This window comes from Ascaphus truei, chromosome 12 (genome assembly GCF_040206685.1).
Source record: "Ascaphus truei isolate aAscTru1 chromosome 12, aAscTru1.hap1, whole genome shotgun sequence".
Lineage (NCBI taxonomy): Eukaryota > Metazoa > Chordata > Amphibia > Anura > Ascaphidae > Ascaphus > Ascaphus truei.
In genome coordinates this window covers 47,284,273-47,307,571 of record NC_134494.1, presented here as the reverse complement: position 1 = coordinate 47,307,571, position 23,299 = coordinate 47,284,273, and the positions used below count along the sequence as shown (strand labels likewise).

The 23,299-nt window shown below is 45.1% G+C and overlaps 1 protein-coding gene across 1 annotated transcript in view; it reads right to left on the bottom strand.

Moving 5' to 3' along the window:
- Positions 1 to 18,573, bottom strand: part of FGF3 (fibroblast growth factor 3) — a 44,598-nt gene extending 26,025 nt beyond the window's left edge. The window contains exons 1-2 of the mRNA XM_075566647.1: positions 18,095 to 18,573; positions 13,973 to 14,076 (exon numbers count right to left, since the gene is read on the bottom strand). Coding sequence (XP_075422762.1) covers positions 13,973 to 14,076; positions 18,095 to 18,368 — 378 coding nt within the window. The 5' untranslated portion in view covers positions 18,369 to 18,573. The remainder of the gene's footprint in view (positions 1 to 13,972; positions 14,077 to 18,094) is intronic.
- Positions 18,574 to 23,299: the final 4,726 nt, after the last annotated feature.

Sequence of the window (23,299 nt, the reverse complement as noted above, 5' to 3'; positions counted from 1 at the left end):
ATAACACACACGCTCTCATTATCCGGTGCCCTCAGTATAACACACACACGCTGTCATTATCCGGTGCCCTCAGTATAACACACACACGCTGTCATTATCCGGTGCCCTCAGTATAACACACACACGCTCTCATTATCCGGTGCCCTCAGTATAACACACACACGCTGTCATTATCCGGTGCCCTCAGTATAACACACACGCTCTCATTATCCGGTGCCCTCAGTATAACACACACGCTCTCATTATCCGGTGCCCTCAGTATAACACACACACGCTGTCATTATCCGGTGCCCTCAGTATAACACACACACGCTGTCATTATCCGGTGCCCTCAGTATAACACACACGCTGTCATTATCCGGTGCCCTCAGTATAACACACACGCTGTCATTATCCGCTGCCCTCAGTATAACACACGCTGTCATTATCCGGTGCCCTCAGTATAACACACACGCTGTCATTATCCGCTGCCCTCAGTATAACACACACGCTGTCATTATCCGGTGCCCTCAGTATAACACACACATTCTCATTATCCGGTACCCTCAGTATAACACACACACGCTCTCGTTATCCGGTGCCCTCAGTATAACACACACACACGCTGTCCTTATCCGGTGCCCTCAGTATAACACACACATGTTCTTATTAGAAGTGGTCCTCAGTATAACACACACATGTTCTTATTAGAAGTGGTCCTCAGTATAACACACACATGTTCTTATTAGAAGTGGTCCTCAGTATAACACACACATGTTCTTATTAGAAGTGGTCCTCAGTATCAGTCACATGCTCTTATTATGAGAGCCCCCCTGTATTATACACAGGATATCAATATAAGGGCCCTCAGCATCACACACAATGTCATTAGGAGGGGACCTCAGAATCACATATATGTTCTTATTTTGCCGGGTCCTCAGTATCTCATCTCAGCATGTTACATAGTTACATAGTTACATAGTTACATAGTTACATAGTTACATGTTCCTGTGTTATTATGCGATAAGCAATTTCTCTATCAATATATGTAAAACCTTCAGTGCTGGAGGTGTGGGGAGGGGGAGGGGAGGTGCTGGGGGAGGGGAGGTGCTGTGGGAGGGGGATGGAGGAGGTGCCGGAGGAGGAGGGTAGGTGCTGGGGGAGGAGGGGAGATGCTGGGGGAGGTGGGGTGAGGGGAGGTGCTGGGGGAGGTGAGATGCTGGGGGAGGGTGTGTTGTGGGGGAAGTGGGGAGAGGGGAGGTGCTGGGGGAGAGGAATGGAGGAGGTGAGATGCTGGGGGAGGGGAAGTGTGTGGGGGGGAGGTGTGGGGGGAGGGGACTTGCTGGGGGTGGGGGAAGATTAACAGAGTCTACAGATATGGCCTGTCTGACATGTACAGATATGGCCCGTGTTACATGTACAGATATGGCCTGTCTGACATGTACAGATATGGGCCGTGTTACATGTGCAGATATGGCCTGTCTGACATGTACAGATATGGACCGTGTTACATGTACAGATATGGCCTGTCTGACATGTACAGATATGGACCGTGTTACATGTACAGATATGGCCTGCCTGACATGTACAGATATGGGCCGTGTTGCATGTACAGATATGGCCTGTGTTACATGTACAGATATGGACCGTGTTACATGTACAGATATGGCCTGTCTGACATGTGCAGATATGGCCCGTGTTACATGTACAGATATGGACCGTGTTACATGTACAGATATGGCCTGTCTGACATGTACAGATATGGACCGTGTTACATGTACAGATATGGCCTGTCTGACATGTACAGATATGGGCCGTGTTTCATGTACAGATATGGCCTGTCTGACATGTACAGATATGGCCTGTCTGACATGTACAGATATGGACCGTGTTACATGTACAGATATGGCCTGTCTGACATGTACAGATATGGCCTGTCTGACATATACAGATATGGCCCGTGTTACATGTACAGATATGGCCTTTCTGACATGTACAGATATGGCCTGTCTGACATGTACAGATATGGCCCATGTTACATGTACAGATATGGCCTGTCTGACATGTACAGATATGGACCGTGTTACATGTACAGATATGGACCGTGTTACATGTACAGATATTGCGTGTCTGACATGTACAGATATGGACCGTGTTACATGTACAGATATGGCCTGTCTGACATGTACAGATATGGCCTGTCCGACATGTACAGATATGGCCCGTGTTACATGTACAGATATGGACCGTGTTACATGTACAGATATGGCCCGTGTTACATGTACAGATATGGACCGTTTTACATGTACAGATATGGCCTGTCTGACATGTACAGATATGGGCCGTGTTACATGTACAGATATGGCCTGTCTGACATGTACAGATATGGCCCGTGTTACATGTACAGATATGGACCGTGTTACATGTACAGATATGGCCTGTCTGACATGTACAGACATGGCCTGTCTGACATGTATAGAAATGGCCCGTGTTACATGTACAGAAATGGCCCGTGTTACATGTACAGAAATGGCCCGTGTTACATGTACAGAAATGGCCCGGGTTACATGTACAGAAATGGCCCGGGTTACATGTACAGATATGGCCCGTGTTACATGTACAGAAATGGCCCGTGTTACATGTACAGATATGGCCCGTGTTACATGTACAGATATGGCCCGTGTTACATGTACAGAAATGGCCCGTGTTACATGTACAGAAATGGCCCGGGTTACATGTACAGATATGGCCCGTGTTACATGTACAGATATGGCCCGTGTTACATGTACAGATATGGCCCGTGTTACATGTACAGAAATGGCCCGTGTTACATGTACAGATATGGCCCGTGTTACATGTACAGAAATGGCCCGTGTTAAATGTACAGAAATGGCCCGCTTTACATGTACAGATATGGCCCGCGTTACATGTACAGAAATGGCCCGCGTTACATGTACAGAAATGGCCCGCGTTACATGTACAGAAATGGCCCGCGTTACATGTACAGAAATGGCCCGCGTTACATGTACAGAAATGGCCCGCGTTACATGTACAGAAATTGCCCATTTTACATGTACAGAAATGGCCCGTGTTACATGTACAGAAATGGCCCGGGTTACATGTACAGAAATGGCCCGGGTTACATGTACAGAAATGGCCCGGGTTACATGTACAGAAATGGCCCGGGTTACATGTACAGAAATGGCCCGGGTTACATGTACAGAAATGGCCCGGGTTACATGTACAGAAATGGCCCGGGTTACATGTACAGAAATGGCCCGGGTTACATGTACAGAAATGGCCCGGGTTACATGTACAGAAATGGCCCGGGTTACATGTACAGAAATGGCCCGGGTTACATGTACAGAAATGGCCCGTGTTACATGTACAGAAATGGCCCGTGTTACATGTACAGAAATGGCCCGTGTTACACGTGTTACCTGTACAGAAATGACCCGTGTTACATGTACAGAAATGGCCCGTGTTACATGTACAGAAATGTCCCGTGTTACATGTACAGATATGTCCCGTGTTACATGTACAGATATGGCCCGTGTTACATGTACAGATATGGCCCGTGTTACATGTACAGATATGGCCCGTGTTACATGTACAGATATGGCCCGTGTTACATGTACAGAAATGGCCCGTGTTACATGTACAGAAATGGCCCGTGTTACATGTACAGAAATGGCCCGTGTTACATGTACAGAAATGGCCCGTGTTACATGTACAGAAATGGCCCGTGTTACATGTACAGAAATGGCCCGTGTTACATGTACAGAAATGGCCCGTGTTACTTGTACAGAAATGGCCCGGGTTACATGTACAGAAATGGCCCGGGTTACATGTACAGAAATGGCCCGGGTTACATGTACAGATATGGCCCGGGTTACATGTACAGATATGGCCCGTGTTACATGTACAGAAATGGCCCGTGTTACATGTACAGATATGGCCCGTGTTACATGTACAGATATGGCCCGTGTTACATGTACAGATATGGCCCGTGTTACATGTACAGATATGGCCCGTGTTACATGTACAGAAATGGCCCGTGTTACATGTACAGATATGGCCCGTGTTACATGTACAGAAATGGCCCGCGTTAAATGTACAGAAATGGCCCGCGTTACATGTACAGAAATGGCCCGCTTTACATGTACAGATATGGCCCGCATTACATGTACAGAAATGGCCCGCGTTACATGTACAGAAATGGCCCGCGTTACATGTACAGAAATGGCCCGCGTTACATGTACAGAAATGGCCCGCGTTACATGTACAGAAATTGCCCGTTTTACATGTACAGAAATGGCCCGGGTTACATGTACAGAAATGGCCCGGGTTACATGTACAGAAATGGCCCGGGTTACATGTACAGAAATGGCCCGGGTTACATGTACAGAAATGGCCCGGGTTACATGTACAGAAATGGCCCGGGTTACATGTACAGAAATGGCCCGGGTTACATGTACAGAAATGCCCCGGGTTACATGTACAGAAATGGCTCGGGTTACATGTACAGAAATGGCCCGTGTTACATGTACAGAAATGGCCCGTGTTACATGTACAGAAATGGCCCGTGTTACATGTACAGAAATGGCCCGTGTTACATGTACAGAAATGGCCCGTGTTACATGTACAGAAATGGCCCGTGTTACACGTGTTACCTGTACAGAAATGGCCCGTGTTACATGTACAGAAATGTCCCGTGTTACATGTACAGAAATGTCCCGTGTTACATGTACAGATATGGCCCGTGTTACATGTACAGATATGGCCCGTGTTACATGTACAGATATGGCCCGTGTTACATGTACAGATATGGCCCGTGTAACATGTACAGAAATGGCCCGTGTTACATGTACAGAAATGGCCCGTGTTACATGTACAGAAATGGCCCGTGTTACATGTACAGAAATGGCCCGTGTTACATGTACAGAAATGGCCCGTGTTACATGTACATAAATGGCCCGTGTTACATGTACATAAATAGCCCGTGTTACATGTACAGAAATGGCCCGTGTTACATGTACAGAAATGGCCCGTGTTACATGTACAGAAATGGCCCGGGTTACATGTACAGATATGGCCCGTGTTACATGTACAGATATGGCCCGTGTTACATGTACAGAAATGGCCCGCGTTACATGTACCGACGTGGCCCGCGTTACATGTACAGAAATGGCCCGCGTTACATGTACAGATATGTCCCGCGTTACATGTACAGAAATGGCCCGCGTTACATGTACAGAAATGGCCCACGTTACATGTACAGAAATGGCCCGCGTTACATGTACAGAAATTGCCCGTTTTACATGTACAGAAATGGCCCGTGTTACATGTACAGAAATGGCCCGTGTTACATGTACAGAAATGGCCCGGGTTACATGTACAGAAATGGCCCGGGTTACATGTACAGAAATGGCCCGGGTTACATGTACAGAAATGGCCCGGGTTACATGTACAGAAATGGCCCATGTTACATGTACAGAAATGGCCCGGGTTACATGTACAGAAATGGCCCGGGTTACATGTACAGAAATGGCCCGGGTTAGATGTACAGAAATGGCCCGGGTTACATGTACAGAAATGGCTCGGGTTACATGTACAGAAATGGCTCGGGTTACATGTACAGAAATGGCTCGGGTTACATGTACAGAAATGGCCCGTGTTACATGTACAGAAATGGCCCGTGTTACATGTACAGAAATGGCCCGTGTTACATGTCCAGAAATGGCCCGTGTTACATGTACAGAAATGGCCCGTGTTACATGTACAGGAATGGCCCGTGTTACACGTGTTACCTGTACAGAAATGGCCCGTGTTACATGTACAGAAATGTCCTGTGTTACATGTACAGATTTGGCCCGTGTTACATGTACAGATATGGCCCGTGTTACATGTACAGATATGGCCCGTGTTACATGTACAGATATGGCCCGTGTTACATGTACAGAAATGGCCCGTGTTACATGTACAGAAATGGCCCGTGTTACATGTACAGAAATGGCCCGTGTTACATGTACAGAAATGGCCCGTGTTACATGTACAGAAATGGCCCGTGTTACATGTACAGAAATGGCCCGTGTTACATGTACTGAAATGGCCCGTGTTACATGTACAGATATGTCCCGTGTTACATGTACAGAAATGGCCCGTGTTACATGTACAGAAATATCCCGTGTTACATGTACAGAAATGTCCCGTGTTCCATGTACAGAAATGTCCCGTGTTACATGTACAGATATGGCCCGTGTTACATGTACAGAAATGTCCCGTGTTACATGTACAGAAATGGCCCGTGTTACATGTACAGAAATGGCCCGTGTTACATGTACAGAAATGGCCCGTGTTACATGTACAGATATGGCCCGTGTTACATGTACAGAAATGGCCCGCGTTAAATGTACAGAAATGGCCCGCGTTACATGTACAGAAATGGCCCGCTTTACATGTACAGATATGGCCCGCGTTACATGTACAGAAATGGCCCGCGTTACATGTACAGAAATGGCCCGCGTTACATGTACAGAAATGGCCCGCGTTACATGTACAGAAATGGCCCGCGTTACATGTACAGAAATTGCCCGTTTTACATGTACAGAAATGGCCCGTGTTACATGTACAGAAATGGCCCGGGTTACATGTACAGAAATGGCCCGGGTTACATGTACAGAAATGGCCCGGGTTACATGTACAGAAATGGCCCGGGTTACATGTACAGAAATGGCCCGGGTTACATGTACAGAAATGGCCCGGGTTACATGTACAGAAATGGCCCGGGTTACATGTACAGAAATGGCCCGGGTTACATGTACAGAAATGGCTCGGGTTACATGTACAGAAATGGCCCGTGTTACATGTACAGAAATGGCCCGTGTTACATGTACAGAAATGGCCCGTGTTACATGTACAGAAATGGCCCGTGTTACATGTACAGAAATGGCCCGTGTTACATGTACAGAAATGGCCCGTGTTACACGTGTTACCTGTACAGAAATGGCCCGTGTTACATGTACAGAAATGTCCCGTGTTACATGTACAGAAATGGCCCGTGTTACATGTACAGAAATGGCCCGTGTTACATGTACAGATATGGCCCGTGTTACATGTACAGAAATGGCCCGCGTTAAATGTACAGAAATGGCCCGCGTTACATGTACAGAAATGGCCCGCTTTACATGTACAGATATGGCCCGCGTTACATGTACAGAAATGGCCCGCGTTACATGTACAGAAATGGCCCGCGTTACATGTACAGAAATGGCCCGCGTTACATGTACAGAAATTGCCCGTTTTACATGTACAGAAATGGCCCGTGTTACATGTACAGAAATGGCCCGGGTTACATGTACAGAAATGGCCCGGGTTACATGTACAGAAATGGCCCGGGTTACATGTACAGAAATGGCCCGGGTTACATGTACAGAAATGGCCCGGGTTACATGTACAGAAATGGCCCGGGTTACATGTACAGAAATGGCCCGGGTTACATGTACAGAAATGGCCCGGGTTACATGTACAGAAATGGCTCGGGTTACATGTACAGAAATGGCCCGTGTTACATGTACAGAAATGGCCCGTGTTACATGTACAGAAATGGCCCGTGTTACATGTACAGAAATGGCCCGTGTTACATGTACAGAAATGGCCCGTGTTACATGTACAGAAATGGCCCGTGTTACACGTGTTACCTGTACAGAAATGGCCCGTGTTACATGTACAGAAATGTCCCGTGTTACATGTACAGAAATGTCCCGTGTTACATGTACAGATATGGCCCGTGTTACATGTACAGATATGGCCCGTGTTACATGTACAGATATGGCCCGTGTTACATGTACAGATATGGCCCGTGTAACATGTACAGAAATGGCCCATGTTACATGTACAGAAATGGCCCGTGTTACATGTACAGAAATGGCCCGTGTTACATGTACATAAATGGCCCGTGTTACATGTACATAAATAGCCCGTGTTACATGTACAGAAATGGCCCGTGTTACATGTACAGAAATGGCCCGTGTTACATGTACAGAAATGGCCCGGGTTACATGTACAGATATGGCCCGTGTTACATGTACAGATATGGCCCGTGTTACATGTACAGAAATGGCCCGTGTTACATGTACAGATATGGCCCGTGTTACATGTACAGAAATGGCCCGCGTTACATGTACCGACGTGGCCCGCGTTACATGTACAGAAATGGCCCGCGTTACATGTACAGAAATGGCCCACGTTACATGTACAGAAATGGCCCGCGTTACATGTACAGAAATTGCCCGTTTTACATGTACAGAAATGGCCCGTGTTACATGTACAGAAATGGCCCGTGTTACATGTACAGAAATGGCCCGGGTTACATGTACAGAAATGGCCCGGGTTACATGTACAGAAATGGCCCGGGTTACATGTACAGAAATGGCCCGGGTTACATGTACAGAAATGGCCCATGTTACATGTACAGAAATGGCCCGGGTTACATGTACAGAAATGGCCCGGGTTACATGTACAGAAATGGCCCGGGTTACATGTACAGAAATGGCCCGGGTTACATGTACAGAAATGGCTCGGGTTACATGTACAGAAATGGCTCGGGTTACATGTACAGAAATGGCTCGGGTTACATGTACAGAAATGGCCCGTGTTACATGTACAGAAATGGCCCGTGTTACATGTCCAGAAATGGCCCGTGTTACATGTCCAGAAATGGCCCGTGTTACATGTACAGAAATGGCCCGTGTTACATGTACAGGAATGGCCCGTGTTACACGTGTTACCTGTACAGAAATGGCCCGTGTTACATGTACAGAAATGTCCTGTGTTACATGTACAGATTTGGCCCGTGTTACATGTACAGATATGGCCCGTGTTACATGTACAGATATGGCCCGTGTTACATGTACAGATATGGCCCGTGTTACATGTACAGAAATGGCCCGTGTTACATGTACAGAAATGGCCCGTGTTACATGTACAGAAATGGCCCGTGTTACATGTACAGAAATGGCCCGTGTTACATGTACAGAAATGGCCCGTGTTACATGTACAGAAATGGCCCGTGTTACATGTACAGAAATTGCCCGTGTTACATGTACAGATATGTCCCGTGTTACATGTACAGAAATGGCCCGTGTTACATGTACAGAAATATCCCGTGTTACATGTACAGAAATGTCCCGTGTTCCATGTACAGAAATGGCCCGTGTTACATGTACAGAAATGGCCCGTGTTACATGTCCAGAAATGGCCCGTGTTACCTGTACAGAAATGGCCCGTGTTACATGTACAGAAATGTCCTGTGTTACATGTACAGATTTGGCCCGTGTTACATGTACAGATATGGCCCGTGTTACATGTACAGATATGGCCCGTGTTACATGTACAGATATGGCCCGTGTTACATGTACAGAAATGGCCCGTGTTACATGTACAGAAATGGCCCGTGTTACATGTACAGAAATGGCCCGTGTTACATGTACAGAAATGGCCCGTGTTACATGTACAGAAATGGCCCGTGTTACATGTACAGAAATGGCCCGTGTTACATGTACTGAAATGGCCCGTGTTACATGTACAGATATGTCCCGTGTTACATGTACAGAAATGGCCCGTGTTACATGTACAGAAATATCCCGTGTTACATGTACAGAAATGTCCCGTGTTCCATGTACAGAAATGTCCCGTGTTACATGTACAGATATGGCCCGTGTTACATGTACAGAAATGTCCCGTGTTACATGTACAGAAATGGCCCGTGTTACATGTACAGAAATGGCCCGTGTTACATGTACAGAAATGGCCCGTGTTACATGTACAGATATGGCCCGTGTTACATGTACAGAAATGGCCCGCGTTAAATGTACAGAAATGGCCCGCGTTACATGTACAGAAATGGCCCGCTTTACATGTACAGATATGGCCCGCGTTACATGTACAGAAATGGCCCGCGTTACATGTACAGAAATGGCCCGCGTTACATGTACAGAAATGGCCCGCGTTACATGTACAGAAATGGCCCGCGTTACATGTACAGAAATTGCCCGTTTTACATGTACAGAAATGGCCCGTGTTACATGTACAGAAATGGCCCGGGTTACATGTACAGAAATGGCCCGGGTTACATGTACAGAAATGGCCCGGGTTACATGTACAGAAATGGCCCGGGTTACATGTACAGAAATGGCCCGGGTTACATGTACAGAAATGGCCCGGGTTACATGTACAGAAATGGCCCGGGTTACATGTACAGAAATGGCCCGGGTTACATGTACAGAAATGGCTCGGGTTACATGTACAGAAATGGCCCGTGTTACATGTACAGAAATGGCCCGTGTTACATGTACAGAAATGGCCCGTGTTACATGTACAGAAATGGCCCGTGTTACATGTACAGAAATGGCCCGTGTTACATGTACAGAAATGGCCCGTGTTACACGTGTTACCTGTACAGAAATGGCCCGTGTTACATGTACAGAAATGTCCCGTGTTACATGTACAGAAATGGCCCGTGTTACATGTACAGAAATGGCCCGTGTTACATGTACAGATATGGCCCGTGTTACATGTACAGAAATGGCCCGCGTTAAATGTACAGAAATGGCCCGCGTTACATGTACAGAAATGGCCCGCTTTACATGTACAGATATGGCCCGCGTTACATGTACAGAAATGGCCCGCGTTACATGTACAGAAATGGCCCGCGTTACATGTACAGAAATGGCCCGTGTTACATGTACAGAAATTGCCCGTTTTACATGTACAGAAATGGCCCGTGTTACATGTACAGAAATGGCCCGGGTTACATGTACAGAAATGGCCCGGGTTACATGTACAGAAATGGCCCGGGTTACATGTACAGAAATGGCCCGGGTTACATGTACAGAAATGGCCCGGGTTACATGTACAGAAATGGCCCGGGTTACATGTACAGAAATGGCCCGGGTTACATGTACAGAAATGGCCCGGGTTACATGTACAGAAATGGCTCGGGTTACATGTACAGAAATGGCCCGTGTTACATGTACAGAAATGGCCCGTGTTACATGTACAGAAATGGCCCGTGTTACATGTACAGAAATGGCCCGTGTTACATGTACAGAAATGGCCCGTGTTACATGTACAGAAATGGCCCGTGTTACACGTGTTACCTGTACAGAAATGGCCCGTGTTACATGTACAGAAATGTCCCGTGTTACATGTACAGAAATGTCCCGTGTTACATGTACAGATATGGCCCGTGTTACATGTACAGATATGGCCCGTGTTACATGTACAGATATGGCCCGTGTTACATGTACAGATATGGCCCGTGTAACATGTACAGAAATGGCCCGTGTTACATGTACAGAAATGGCCCGTGTTACATGTACAGAAATGGCCCGTGTTACATGTACAGAAATGGCCCGTGTTACATGTACAGAAATGGCCCGTGTTACATGTACATAAATGGCCCGTGTTACATGTACATAAATAGCCCGTGTTACATGTACAGAAATGGCCCGTGTTACATGTACAGAAATGGCCCGTGTTACATGTACAGAAATGGCCCGGGTTACATGTACAGATATGGCCCGTGTTACATGTACAGATATGGCCCGTGTTACATGTACAGAAATGGCCCGTGTTACATGTACAGATATGGCCCGTGTTACATGTACAGAAATGGCCCGCGTTACATGTACCGACGTGGCCCGCGTTACATGTACAGAAATGGCCCGCGTTACATGTACAGATATGTCCCGCGTTACATGTACAGAAATGGCCCGCGTTACATGTACAGAAATGGCCCACGTTACATGTACAGAAATGGCCCGCGTTACATGTACAGAAATTGCCCGTTTTACATGTACAGAAATGGCCCGTGTTACATGTACAGAAATGGCCCGTGTTACATGTACAGAAATGGCCCGTGTTACATGTACAGAAATGGCCCGGGTTACATGTACAGAAATGGCCCGGGTTACATGTACAGAAATGGCCCGGGTTACATGTACAGAAATGGCCCATGTTACATGTACAGAAATGGCCCGGGTTACATGTACAGAAATGGCCCGGGTTACATGTACAGAAATGGCCCGGGTTACATGTACAGAAATGGCCCGGGTTACATGTACAGAAATGGCTCGGGTTACATGTACAGAAATGGCTCGGGTTACATGTACAGAAATGGCTCGGGTTACATGTACAGAAATGGCCCGTGTTACATGTACAGAAATGGCCCGTGTTACATGTCCAGAAATGGCCCGTGTTACATGTCCAGAAATGGCCCGTGTTACATGTACAGAAATGGCCCGTGTTACATGTACAGGAATGGCCCGTGTTACACGTGTTACCTGTACAGAAATGGCCCGTGTTACATGTACAGAAATGTCCTGTGTTACATGTACAGATTTGGCCCGTGTTACATGTACAGATATGGCCCGTGTTACATGTACAGATATGGCCCGTGTTACATGTACAGATATGGCCCGTGTTACATGTACAGAAATGGCCCGTGTTACATGTACAGAAATGGCCCGTGTTACATGTACAGAAATGGCCCGTGTTACATGTACAGAAATGGCCCGTGTTACATGTACAGATATGGCCCGTGTTACATGTACAGAAATGGCCCGTGTTACATGTACAGAAATGGCCCGTGTTACATGTACAGATATGTCCCGTGTTACATGTACAGAAATGGCCCGTGTTACATGTACAGAAATATCCCGTGTTACATGTACAGAAATGTCCCGTGTTCCATGTACAGAAATGTCCCGTGTTACATGTACAGAAATGTCCCGTGTTACATGTACAGAAATGGCCCGTGTTACATGTACAGAAATGGCCCGTGTTACATGTACAGATATGGCCCGTGTTACATGTACAGAAATGGCCCGTGTTACATGTACAGAAATGTCCCGTGTTACATGTACAGATGTAGCCTGTGTTACACGTACAGATGTGGCCCATGTTACACGTACAGTTGTGGCCCGTGTTACATGTACAGAAATGGCCCGTGTTACATGTACAGATATGGCCCGTGTTACATGTACAGAAATGGCCCGTGTTACATGTACAGAAATGTCCCGTGTTACATGTACAGATGTAGCCTGTGTTACACGTACAGATGTGGCCCATGTTACACGTACAGTTGTGGCCCGTGTTACATGTACAGACGTGGCCTGTGAGTGACACGTAGGAAAGATTTCCTGGGACTTTCACATCCCGCACACGTCACACTTTGCGCTGTTTTACTTGTCTGGGTTCGACTTTTACAAAGTATAACCCGGATATTTTAAGGTGATTGGATACTTTTAACATGGCCGCCCCCTTCAGGAAACCTAGCGCTGCCAGTTACCATTAGGAGGTCCCACGTGGCAGTCTGATGCCTTGGTTTTATTTGACACAGCAGATAAAAACCACGTGTTCCCCGTGTCTGCCCCCGGTCCCACCTGCTGTAAGACCTCAGACCTTACGTGGTCTTTGGAGCTTCCTCCTGTATTTAGGATTTAGCCGTATGTCTATCCCAAATATTTTTTCATTCCCTTACAGAATTAGCCATTACCACCTCTGCCGGGTGTCTATTCCGTGTTTTCCGAGGAAAGTACTCCTTCACATTTCCCCGGAGCCTGCCACCCTCCAGCTCGGGTGCCCGACCTCCCGGTTCTAGCGCCTCTCACCGGTCCCCTCCTGCACTCGGTTGAACCCCTTTTATGTATTTGAAAGTGACAAAGTTTAGGTTGAAAGGGTATTTTGTATGCTGCAGTGAAACATAAATATCGCACTTCAGCTGCCTGTCTCAGGTGTAATATACCAGCGTGTGTGGGGATTTCCAGGAATTATGTGGCTATTATGATTCTATGCTAAGCTGAGTTGTACCCTTGTTAAAGAAAACAAGCGTGCTGATGCAAGTACAGTTAGTGTCACAAAAGTAACATTTTTGGACGTTGGGATTTCGGTTTCTGGAGGAGAAGCTGTGTGTGCGTTTCAGAAGTCTCACCGAGGCGTAAACTCTCCCTCTCTTGTTCATAGCCAGGTATCTCCCGGAGAACAGTCCTTTGATGGCAACAATTCCCACATCCACAGCAGTTATTTCTAAAATACCTAGAAACAAGCAAGACACATTACTTAACCTCTTCTCCCCAAGCAACACCTACTCACCTTATTTTAAATTCTTTATTCCTATATACTCTAGTAGTAACAGTGGCATTCTTAGTATGCATTAATACAAACAGTGCTAAAAGAGAGCGGTATTATATATATATATATATATATATATATATATATATATATACACACACATATATATATTATATATATATACACAGTATATATACTGTACAGTATATATATATATACCCGTACACTCTCTGCTTTCATTACACGTGTGTGTGTGTGTGTATATATATGTATATATATACATATACACACACACGTGTAATGAAAGCAGAGAGTGTACGGGTTGCATCGATAAGCAAAAATCCTTAATAAAATGCTTTACAACCTGGCTACGCCTGTTCCCAGGAGTTTCAAACCATGTTCACCATATCCTGATTGCATGTTACAATGTTGGCAAATACGGGCATGGACCACTTGTCGCATACTGGCACGGGGCTGTGATGGGCATCCCTGTCTGACTCGTGGAATTGTAGGCAAAGCTGCACGGCTGTTTGAGAGTATCATGGTGCTTCCCTTTTAAATGATCATTTATGTTGCCATCCATTGAATCCTCAGAGATGCCTCTAAAAGCCTTTGATAAGTAGAGTTTCCTTTTCGGAAATAGCGGGTTTCCTCTCTCCTCCCAAAGCCTTTGAGGTTTTCAAATCTCTGTTTGCCATCAAAAGCAAGAGCATAAACGTTTTTAAAGTATTTGGGGATTAGTAGAGCAAACACAATATTTTGCAGGGCATTAGTAGCACACTTAAATCAATTGGTGAAAGAGTCAGGTTTAATCTGGAGAATCCCAAATATTAGGATAATGCAGTACAACAAATAGGAGGCACAGTTCATTTGTTCTATTGAGCATAAGAAGCTTTAGCCAATACTGAACACATTGAATGCCAGAGGGGCTCGTACATTGTTCCCAGGCCTCCTAGGGTGATCTCCTGGTTCCACATTCCAGGGACCGGTTCAGCCAGGACGCTTTGCTGCTGTCATTCTTTATACTGTATTTTTGATGGGGAGAATATTTTGGGATGGGGAGATAAATAAACGGGACGGGTATTATGGATGAACACAGCAGTAACACTGTGCTCGTAAAGTCTGTCTGTTCTGGACAACGCGCTCACTAGCGATCCATCCATGCTTAAGTAGAATGCATTAGAGTTGTGTTATCTTTTGGGTTTTTAGGTTACCAAGTACAATAGCATATTACTGCTACACTCCACATTATATTCGGGTCTGTCTCAGAGATTTCCCATCAGGTCTGACCACGTCCCTGGTAATGTGGCCTAATCTCTGTGTACATTTTAGCGCAATAATAATAATACATTTTTATTTTATATCTCTGACTTACACATCTTTTTCTCAGCCAGAATTCGTCCCTATCCCGAAGAGCTTACAATCTCATTTCGGTCGCACATGGAGGTAAAGGGACCTGCCCAAGGTCACAAGGAGCAGACACGGGGATTCACACCTGGTTCGCCCACTTCAAAGGTGCGATGCTTCCCACTAAGCTCCTTCAGACGATACGGGACATGTGAGGCTACATTAGCACAGAGTTCAGTGTTTGCCTAATGTTCAGTGTCTTTTGAATGAGTTAAAAAGCCAAGTCACAAAAGTGCTCCGTACTGGGAGGGCTTACAGCGCAATCTCACTGGCAGCACCTACACTTTAATGTGCACAGGCTTGAGGATCAGCCTTATAGGTAAACAGCTGTCCTCTCAATTGGGAGACCTAGTGACAGATCCATGTGGTTTTAGGCAAGTCCTTAAATCTCCAGATGCCTCTGATACCTAAAGTGATATTGAGATGAATTGAGTCTGTGTTATTGCACTGCATCATCTGCCTCTGCTAGTACAGTTCTGTGTCTATTAAAACATTGGATCGTACCAAATAGTGTTTATTGTCATTTAAAATAGTGACCCTTTTTCTGTTTGAAGCGCTGTCACAATTGCAGTGCAGGCGCTCTGGCAGAGTGGGGGGGGGGGGTGGGGTGCGGGGGGGGGGGTTCTCATATTAGCATAATAATGTTCTTATATTTACATGTAGACATGTGACCTAGAACCCCGGAGTTAGACACAGAGGTGTAAAAGAGCCCCCTAAAAAGTGACAAGTGAGTCAGGGTGCATAGGATCTGCCCTGACTCCGAGGTCTGACAAGAGGCTTTGAGAAGAACCGATGCATGAGTGTAAGCGAAGTGACAGTATGCCAGAGTGAGCATGAGTGTAAGCGAAGTGACAGTATGCCAGAGTGAGCATGAGTGTAAGCGAAGTGACAGTATGCCAGAGTGAGCATGAGTGTAAGCGAAGTGACAGTATGCCAGAGTGAGCATGAGTGTAAGCGAAGTGACAGTATGCCAGAGTGAGCATGAGTATAAGTGAAGTGACAGTATGCCAGAGTGAGCATGAGTATAAGTGAAGTGACAGTATGCCAGAGTGAGCATGAGTGTAAGCGAAGTGACAGTATGCCAGATTGAGCATGAGTGTAAGCGAAGTGACAGTATGCCAGTGAGCATGAGTGTAAGCGAAGTGACAGTATGCCAGAGTGAGCATGAGTGTAAGCGAAGTGACAGTATGCCAGAGTGAGCATGAGTGTAAGCGAAGTGACAGTATGCCAGAGTGAGCATGAGTGTAAGCGAAGTGACAGTATGCCAGAGTGAGCATGAGTATAAGTGAAGTGACAGTATGCCAGAGTGAGCATGAGTGTAAGTGAAGTGACAGTATGCCAGAATGAGCATGAGTGTAAGTGAAGTGACAGTATGCCAGAGTGAGCATGAGTGTAAGCGAAGTGACAGTATGCCAGAGTGAGCATGAGTGTAAGCGAAGTGACAGTATGCCATAGTGACCATGAGTATAAGTGAAGTGACAGTATGCCATAGTGAGCATGAGTATAAGCGAAGTGACAGTATGCCATAGTGACCATGAGTATAAGTGAAGTGACAGTATGCCAGAGTGAGCATGAGTATAAGTGAAGTGACAGTATGCCAGAGTGAGCATGAGTATAAGTGAAGTGACAGTATGCCAGAGTGAGCATGAGTATAAGTGAAGTGACAGTATGCCAGAGTGAGCATGTGTGTAAGTGAAGTGACAGTATGCCAGAGTGAGCTATTGTTGATACATTTGCTTATCCCCCGGCTCCCGATTTAAAACACTGTTTAGCTGGTCTTAAACAATTGACATGCTCATGGATGCAGCTGGGGGATGAAGGTACATCCTTACCCTCCAGGTTTATTAAGAGAAAAGCACAGAAAGAGGGAGATAATGATTTGCCAGCTCAAAGTCCCGTTTCATTCATTCATGGACGAAATAGGAGACTTCTTGGAAAAGACGAAGCTAAAAGTCTTTGTATTATTAAAGGGAAATATTTGTTTTTTTGGCTAGACAACATAAGACTGAAAACAGACAAGTTTCCTAGGTGTTTGTTCTGCAGAATAATTAAAACCAACATTGCCATTTGAAACCCATTGTTAATATTTTGAAGGGTTAATCAAATATTTCAACCTATGACACATCTACATTTCTCGTGGACCAAATTACAAGAACCTCAAACTAATATTAGTTAAAATATGTCTCCAACACACTGCTGTTTAATAATCTTTGCAACAGCTCACTGGGAAAAAATGGGTTCCCTATAAATAATCTTAATGTATTTATAGCAGACTGATCGTATAGTAAATTGAAATTCGGTACAATAGTACATAGAGAAATTAAGTGTCGCCCCGATGTGTATGCCAGACAGAGCATCTGTACAGTGATCTCTAAACAGGTACCACTAGTCAGTATTGTACTTGCACTGTTGTAATCTTTAGGTATTACAATATTTTAAGAATTTCCTTGCAATATAAAGGTCAGAAACCCAAAGCTACTAAAATTCATAAACCTGAGAAATATGATGATATAAATGCTGAAAACTTTAACAAAAAGGTATGATACAGTTAATCTGCAGATTCGGAAGTACTTACTAAAGACGTTGTTTTTCTCTAGCGTCCCATTAATTTTGCCATTAAGGTGGATCTGAAGATGGTACTTGGTGGCACAGTAAAGTTTTCTGTGCCGGGGTGCTCCTCCAAGATGTTCGTAGACCCCTCCACGTCCCCCAGCATCTCTGCGTAGCCTGGGGTCACACAGTTTGCCTCTAGTACAAAGCACTTTAGGAGTTCTAGCCAGTCCCTTAGCCCAAGATACCTGCTGACCAAGATCCAAAAAACTCAGCAACAAAATCAAAATTATAACCATTGTGGCATGGCCGAAACACGAAGTCTCTTAAGTAGATGAAGACTGGAAGCAAATGGCACAGGGGGTCCCATTAAAGAAGTCTTGTTAGCAGCTTTCCGAGTGGCAAATTACACTGCTCTGGTGCATGAAACATTGGCAGCTTTATCTCACTCGATCTGACCTTTTATCTGTCTTGATCTTCTAAATAAATAGACAGCAAGGAAGGCCCCGGCTCCTTGGATTAGTTGCAGTGATCACCGTTTAACCATCTCTCGACTTGGAAGAGAGAGAGAGGGGGCAAAAAAAAAGAAGAAAAAAGAAAGAAAGAACGCTCTGCTGAATTTTATCAGTTGGCTGTCGTGAAATTTTGTTGCTCGACAGCATTGAAATAAAAGAACCTTCCGGCAACAATAGACAGATCCCCAGCCAATTGATACAAAGGAGGAAGGCAAGGTATCAGTCTTGTGTGAACTCAAAGTGCAGCCTGGATAAAATTACACAGCACTACTTACAGGGGCTCAGTGCAAAAAAAAAAACAAAAAAAAAAACCACATCACAAAGAGTCAGCAGCCCGTCAGAGAATGGGGATTGTGCACAGTTCTTCCTTTGAAAGATCCAAAAAGGACAATTATGCGTATGAAAATTATACATTGGGGATTTTAAGAAAATGATCCCTGGGGTCTGTTCCTTCTCCTATCAATCCCAAATCACAATACGTGACAACAAGGGATGACTGATGCCGGAATGAAACATCTTGGGGAAGTCACTCTTAAAAATGCACATTTCAAAGGGCGCATATAAAAAGGAGGCAGACGTGGGTTGTTTAAGAAGCTGTGTGCCTTTTCTAACAAGAATTGAAAGGCAATTTATTTAAATTCTAAAGAAACTTTCCTTTATGTCAATTTGTTACTATCACCAAGACGTAATGAGCTTTCACCTAGGATTAAAAAAAAAAAAAAAACCCCACTAATTTTTCCATATGTTGGAAAAGGAACAGTGATGTCAAAAAGAGAAAAGAGCCTTTATATTATCTGTGAATGAAAATAATTTCAGTAGATATTTGCCGGCAGTAAACACCCAATGTACATTTGCTACTTTATTTTTTTTAAGGTTTTTTTTTGCATTTCAAATTACAGTGTGCCAGGAAGACTTACCTCTGCCAGGCAGACGTACCTCTGCCAGGAAGACTTACCTCTGCCAGGAAGACTTACCTCTGCCAGGAAGACTTACCTCTGCCAGGAAAACTTACCTCTGCCAGACAGACTTACCTCTGCCAGGAAGACTTACCTCTGCCAGGAAGACTTACCTCTGCCAGGAAGACTTACCTCTGCCAGGAAGACGTACCTCTGCCAGGAAGACTTACCTCTGCCAGGAAGACTTACCTCTGCCAGGAAGACTTACCTCTGCCAGGAAAACTTACCTCTGCCAGACAGACTTACCTCTGCCAGGAAGACTTACCTCTGCCAGGAAGACTTACCTCTGCCAGACAGACTTACCTCTGCCAGGAAGACTTACCTCTGCCAGGAAGACGTACCTCTGCCAGGAAGACTTACCTCTGCCAGGAAGACTTACCTCTGCCAGGAAGACTTACCTCTGCCAGGAAGACGTACCTCTGCCAGGAAGACTTACCTCTGCCAGGAAGACTTACCTCTGCCAGGAAGACTTACCTCTGCCAGGAAGACTTACCTCTGCCTTCATCAGACAACATTATAAACTTCTTTAAGAATAAGAGAGAAGGCAAAAGGTTAAGCAACTGCTAAATAAATTAAACACAGCTTGTATGGTGCTCAAACAACTATGGGTGAGAATATTTGCATATGAAACAGCACTTAGTACAATATTTTTTGTAGCATTTAAAAGATAATTAGTATAAATGTTCCTGAAGAAGACAAATATCGTTTGCTTTTAATGAACTGTGTCCAAAATCAGGACATTTGACCTTGACCAACTAGTTGCATTTTCGGCTGACTTCCTGCCAATATCTGAAAAGAGCCATTTCTATAGGACACGCCGGCCATTTCTATAGGACACGCCGGCCATTTCTATAGGGACACGCCAGCCTGCGAGATTCTCTTACACTTTAAAGTGATTACAAAGAAAGGAGATTTTTCTGCTCACAGAGTATCCGAAGGAAAACAACCGTTTTTTTTTTCTTTAAGAAAGAATGGCAGGTTAGCAAGTGATCTAGAAAGTAGTTCTTTCTGAAATGTACTTAAATGTTCTGTGTCTCAAAAGAAACTTCCCAAGAGAGCTTTCCATCATTTGGTCACGAGGAATGTGCTTAGAGGGGGTTTCATTGTCAGCTTCAGCCCCCACCTAATGTTATCAGTCATGTCAGACAACCAAGTGGGTGTATTCACATGGAATTGTCAAATATTCCCCAAAAAGTACAGGGGCCCAACTGGAAGCGTCGGAAGAGTGCAAAGTGAGATTTCAGGAGATGCCCAAAACCATAGTTACCCTCTGTTTTTTAATCTTCCATCTCTGGTTATAGAAAACGGCTCACACACTAAACCTAGTCTATATGAAATAAGTGGCCAAGTCAGTAGTGCTAACTCTAGAGGTAATGTGGTACTATGACCATGTGCACTCACCAGAGATGGGATATTAGCAAGCCAATCCTAGCAGGTTACCTCCTGCCCCTTAAGCACCATCTAAGTGCAGTTAAAGTGAACAGGTTGTTCTTCCATCACCATAGTCTCCCTCATAGGATCCCAATGCGATCTGGGGAAGTATTTGCAATTATTACCCCCAGAGGTAGAGTTAGATACTCAGTTACTTGTCTGCGGGTGAAGTTTCCGTAGGCTTTGCAGTTTCTACATCTCCCCTGAAGAAGTGACACGCAAGCGCATGAAACGCGTAGGGTCAAAGTTAATAGCTATACCTGACGGGACTGACGTGAGCAGTGCGACAGGCGTGTATCGAACCACCAAGCAGGAAGAGGCTTTCCCCTCAAGGTCCGACCCCAGTGTCTGAGCATCCGTCCTAGGAACGCGGGACATCACTGGAGTGCATCCACGAACACTCCAGTGTCACCGAAGGACAAGCTGACACCTCACTGCGGTCGATGCCAAGTGCCTGTATACGCCAACCATCTTGTGAGTAGGGTCCTGGTTTTAACCCACCGGACCAGCGGTCTCACAGTCATCCTCATATCAGCAATTTTATTGTTTTATAAATTTGTATTAAATTAGCTTTTTTCTATATTTTTAGCCTTGCTATTATCTGTCATTATTTGTCCATGTTGTGTGTGTATTGTATGTATTGTTAGGCCCTTTTTATAGGGCGGGCGCACGCTATGCCGTGCGCGCGCGCGGATTTTTAGTTGGCTGACGTTAGTCAGCCTTTCTATAGATGTGCCGCGCGCGCACGGCAGGGAGAGGGGAGCCGACAGACAGCGGCGAAGATGAAGAAATTCATCTTTTTGCGCCGCTGCCTGCGCTCAAATGTATGTATTGGTGTGTATGTGTGTATGTGTGTATGTGTGTATGTATGCATGTATGCGTGGATGTGTGTTTGTATGGATGTGTATGTGTGTATGTATGCATGTATGCGTGAATGTGTGTTTGTATGGATGTGTATGTATGCATGTATGCGTGGATGTGTGTTTGTATGGATGTGTATGTATGCATGTATGCGTGGATGTGTGTTTGTATGGATGTGTATGTGTGTATGTGTGTATGTATGCATGTATGCGTGGATGTGTGTTTGTATGGATGTGTATGTGTGTATGTATGCATGTATGCGTGGATGTGTGTTTGTATGGATGTGTATGTGTGTATGTATGCATGTATGCGTGGATGTGTGTTTGTATGGATGTGTATGTGTGTATGTGTGTATGTGTGTATGTATGCATGTATGCGTGGATGTGTGTTTGTATGGATGTGTATGTGTGTATGTGTGTATGTATGCATGTATGCGTGGATGTGAGTTTGTATGGATGTTTATGTGTGTATGTGTGTATGTATGCGTGGATGTGTGCGTGCGTGCGTGCGTGTGTGTGTATGTATGCATGTATGCGTGGATGTGTGTTTGTATGGATGTGTGTGTGTGTGGGGGTAAGTAAAAAAAAAAATTTATTAAACTTTTTTTTAATTTAAAAAAATCTTACTTACACTCCACTTACACTTACACTCACACAACATACACGCATATACACACATACACACACACATATATACATTACCTGCAGCTCCCGGCACTATATACAGGAAAAGCATTCGGCACGTGCACGCGCGTTCGCATAGGAACGTGCGGCCGCACGGAAGGATCCTGTATATAACAGCCCTTAGTCATTTGTACTGTGTCTCTTGCATGTAGTGTTAGTTATATGTGTGTTTGCCAGCATTGTGGCACTATGATCTCTCTCTGTGTTTCATGCGCGTATCACGGAACGCACGGCCGTACCATCATCCAATCACCTGGAAGCGCAGGATCAGGAGAGTTCTGGACACTTCCGTCACTTTTTGGACTTTAAAGACTCATACATATGGACTTGTAAGGCGCCGGTTCTTTTTGTTTATTTAAGTTTCTACAAAGTGACACCATCTTTAAATTACCCAGCATTGCTAAAACGGGACGAGGTAACTCTTGCGCTGTTGCACGTCCACATGACACAGTACCGTGTGGCAGGACAGTAATACTGTAATTATGTTGTCATGTGAACATATTCACATTCATAGTCTCCTAAAACAAAACGGGGATACTGTATAAGTTAGTAGCTCGCCAGCATTTTATACACAGAGTCAGATTTCAGCTCCTTAGTAGAGAGGAAGCCTTCCGAATATCTGTTCAGGAAAATCCCGTCTTACATGGAGTGCACATAGAACAGGGCATTTTTCGGGAAGAACCCTCGAGCAATAAAAAAATGTACAGACGTGTGCAATCACAAAGCTAAGCTGCTTTCACAAGAAGACACAGGGTATCTGTCCATAAGCGATCTTCTGCCATGC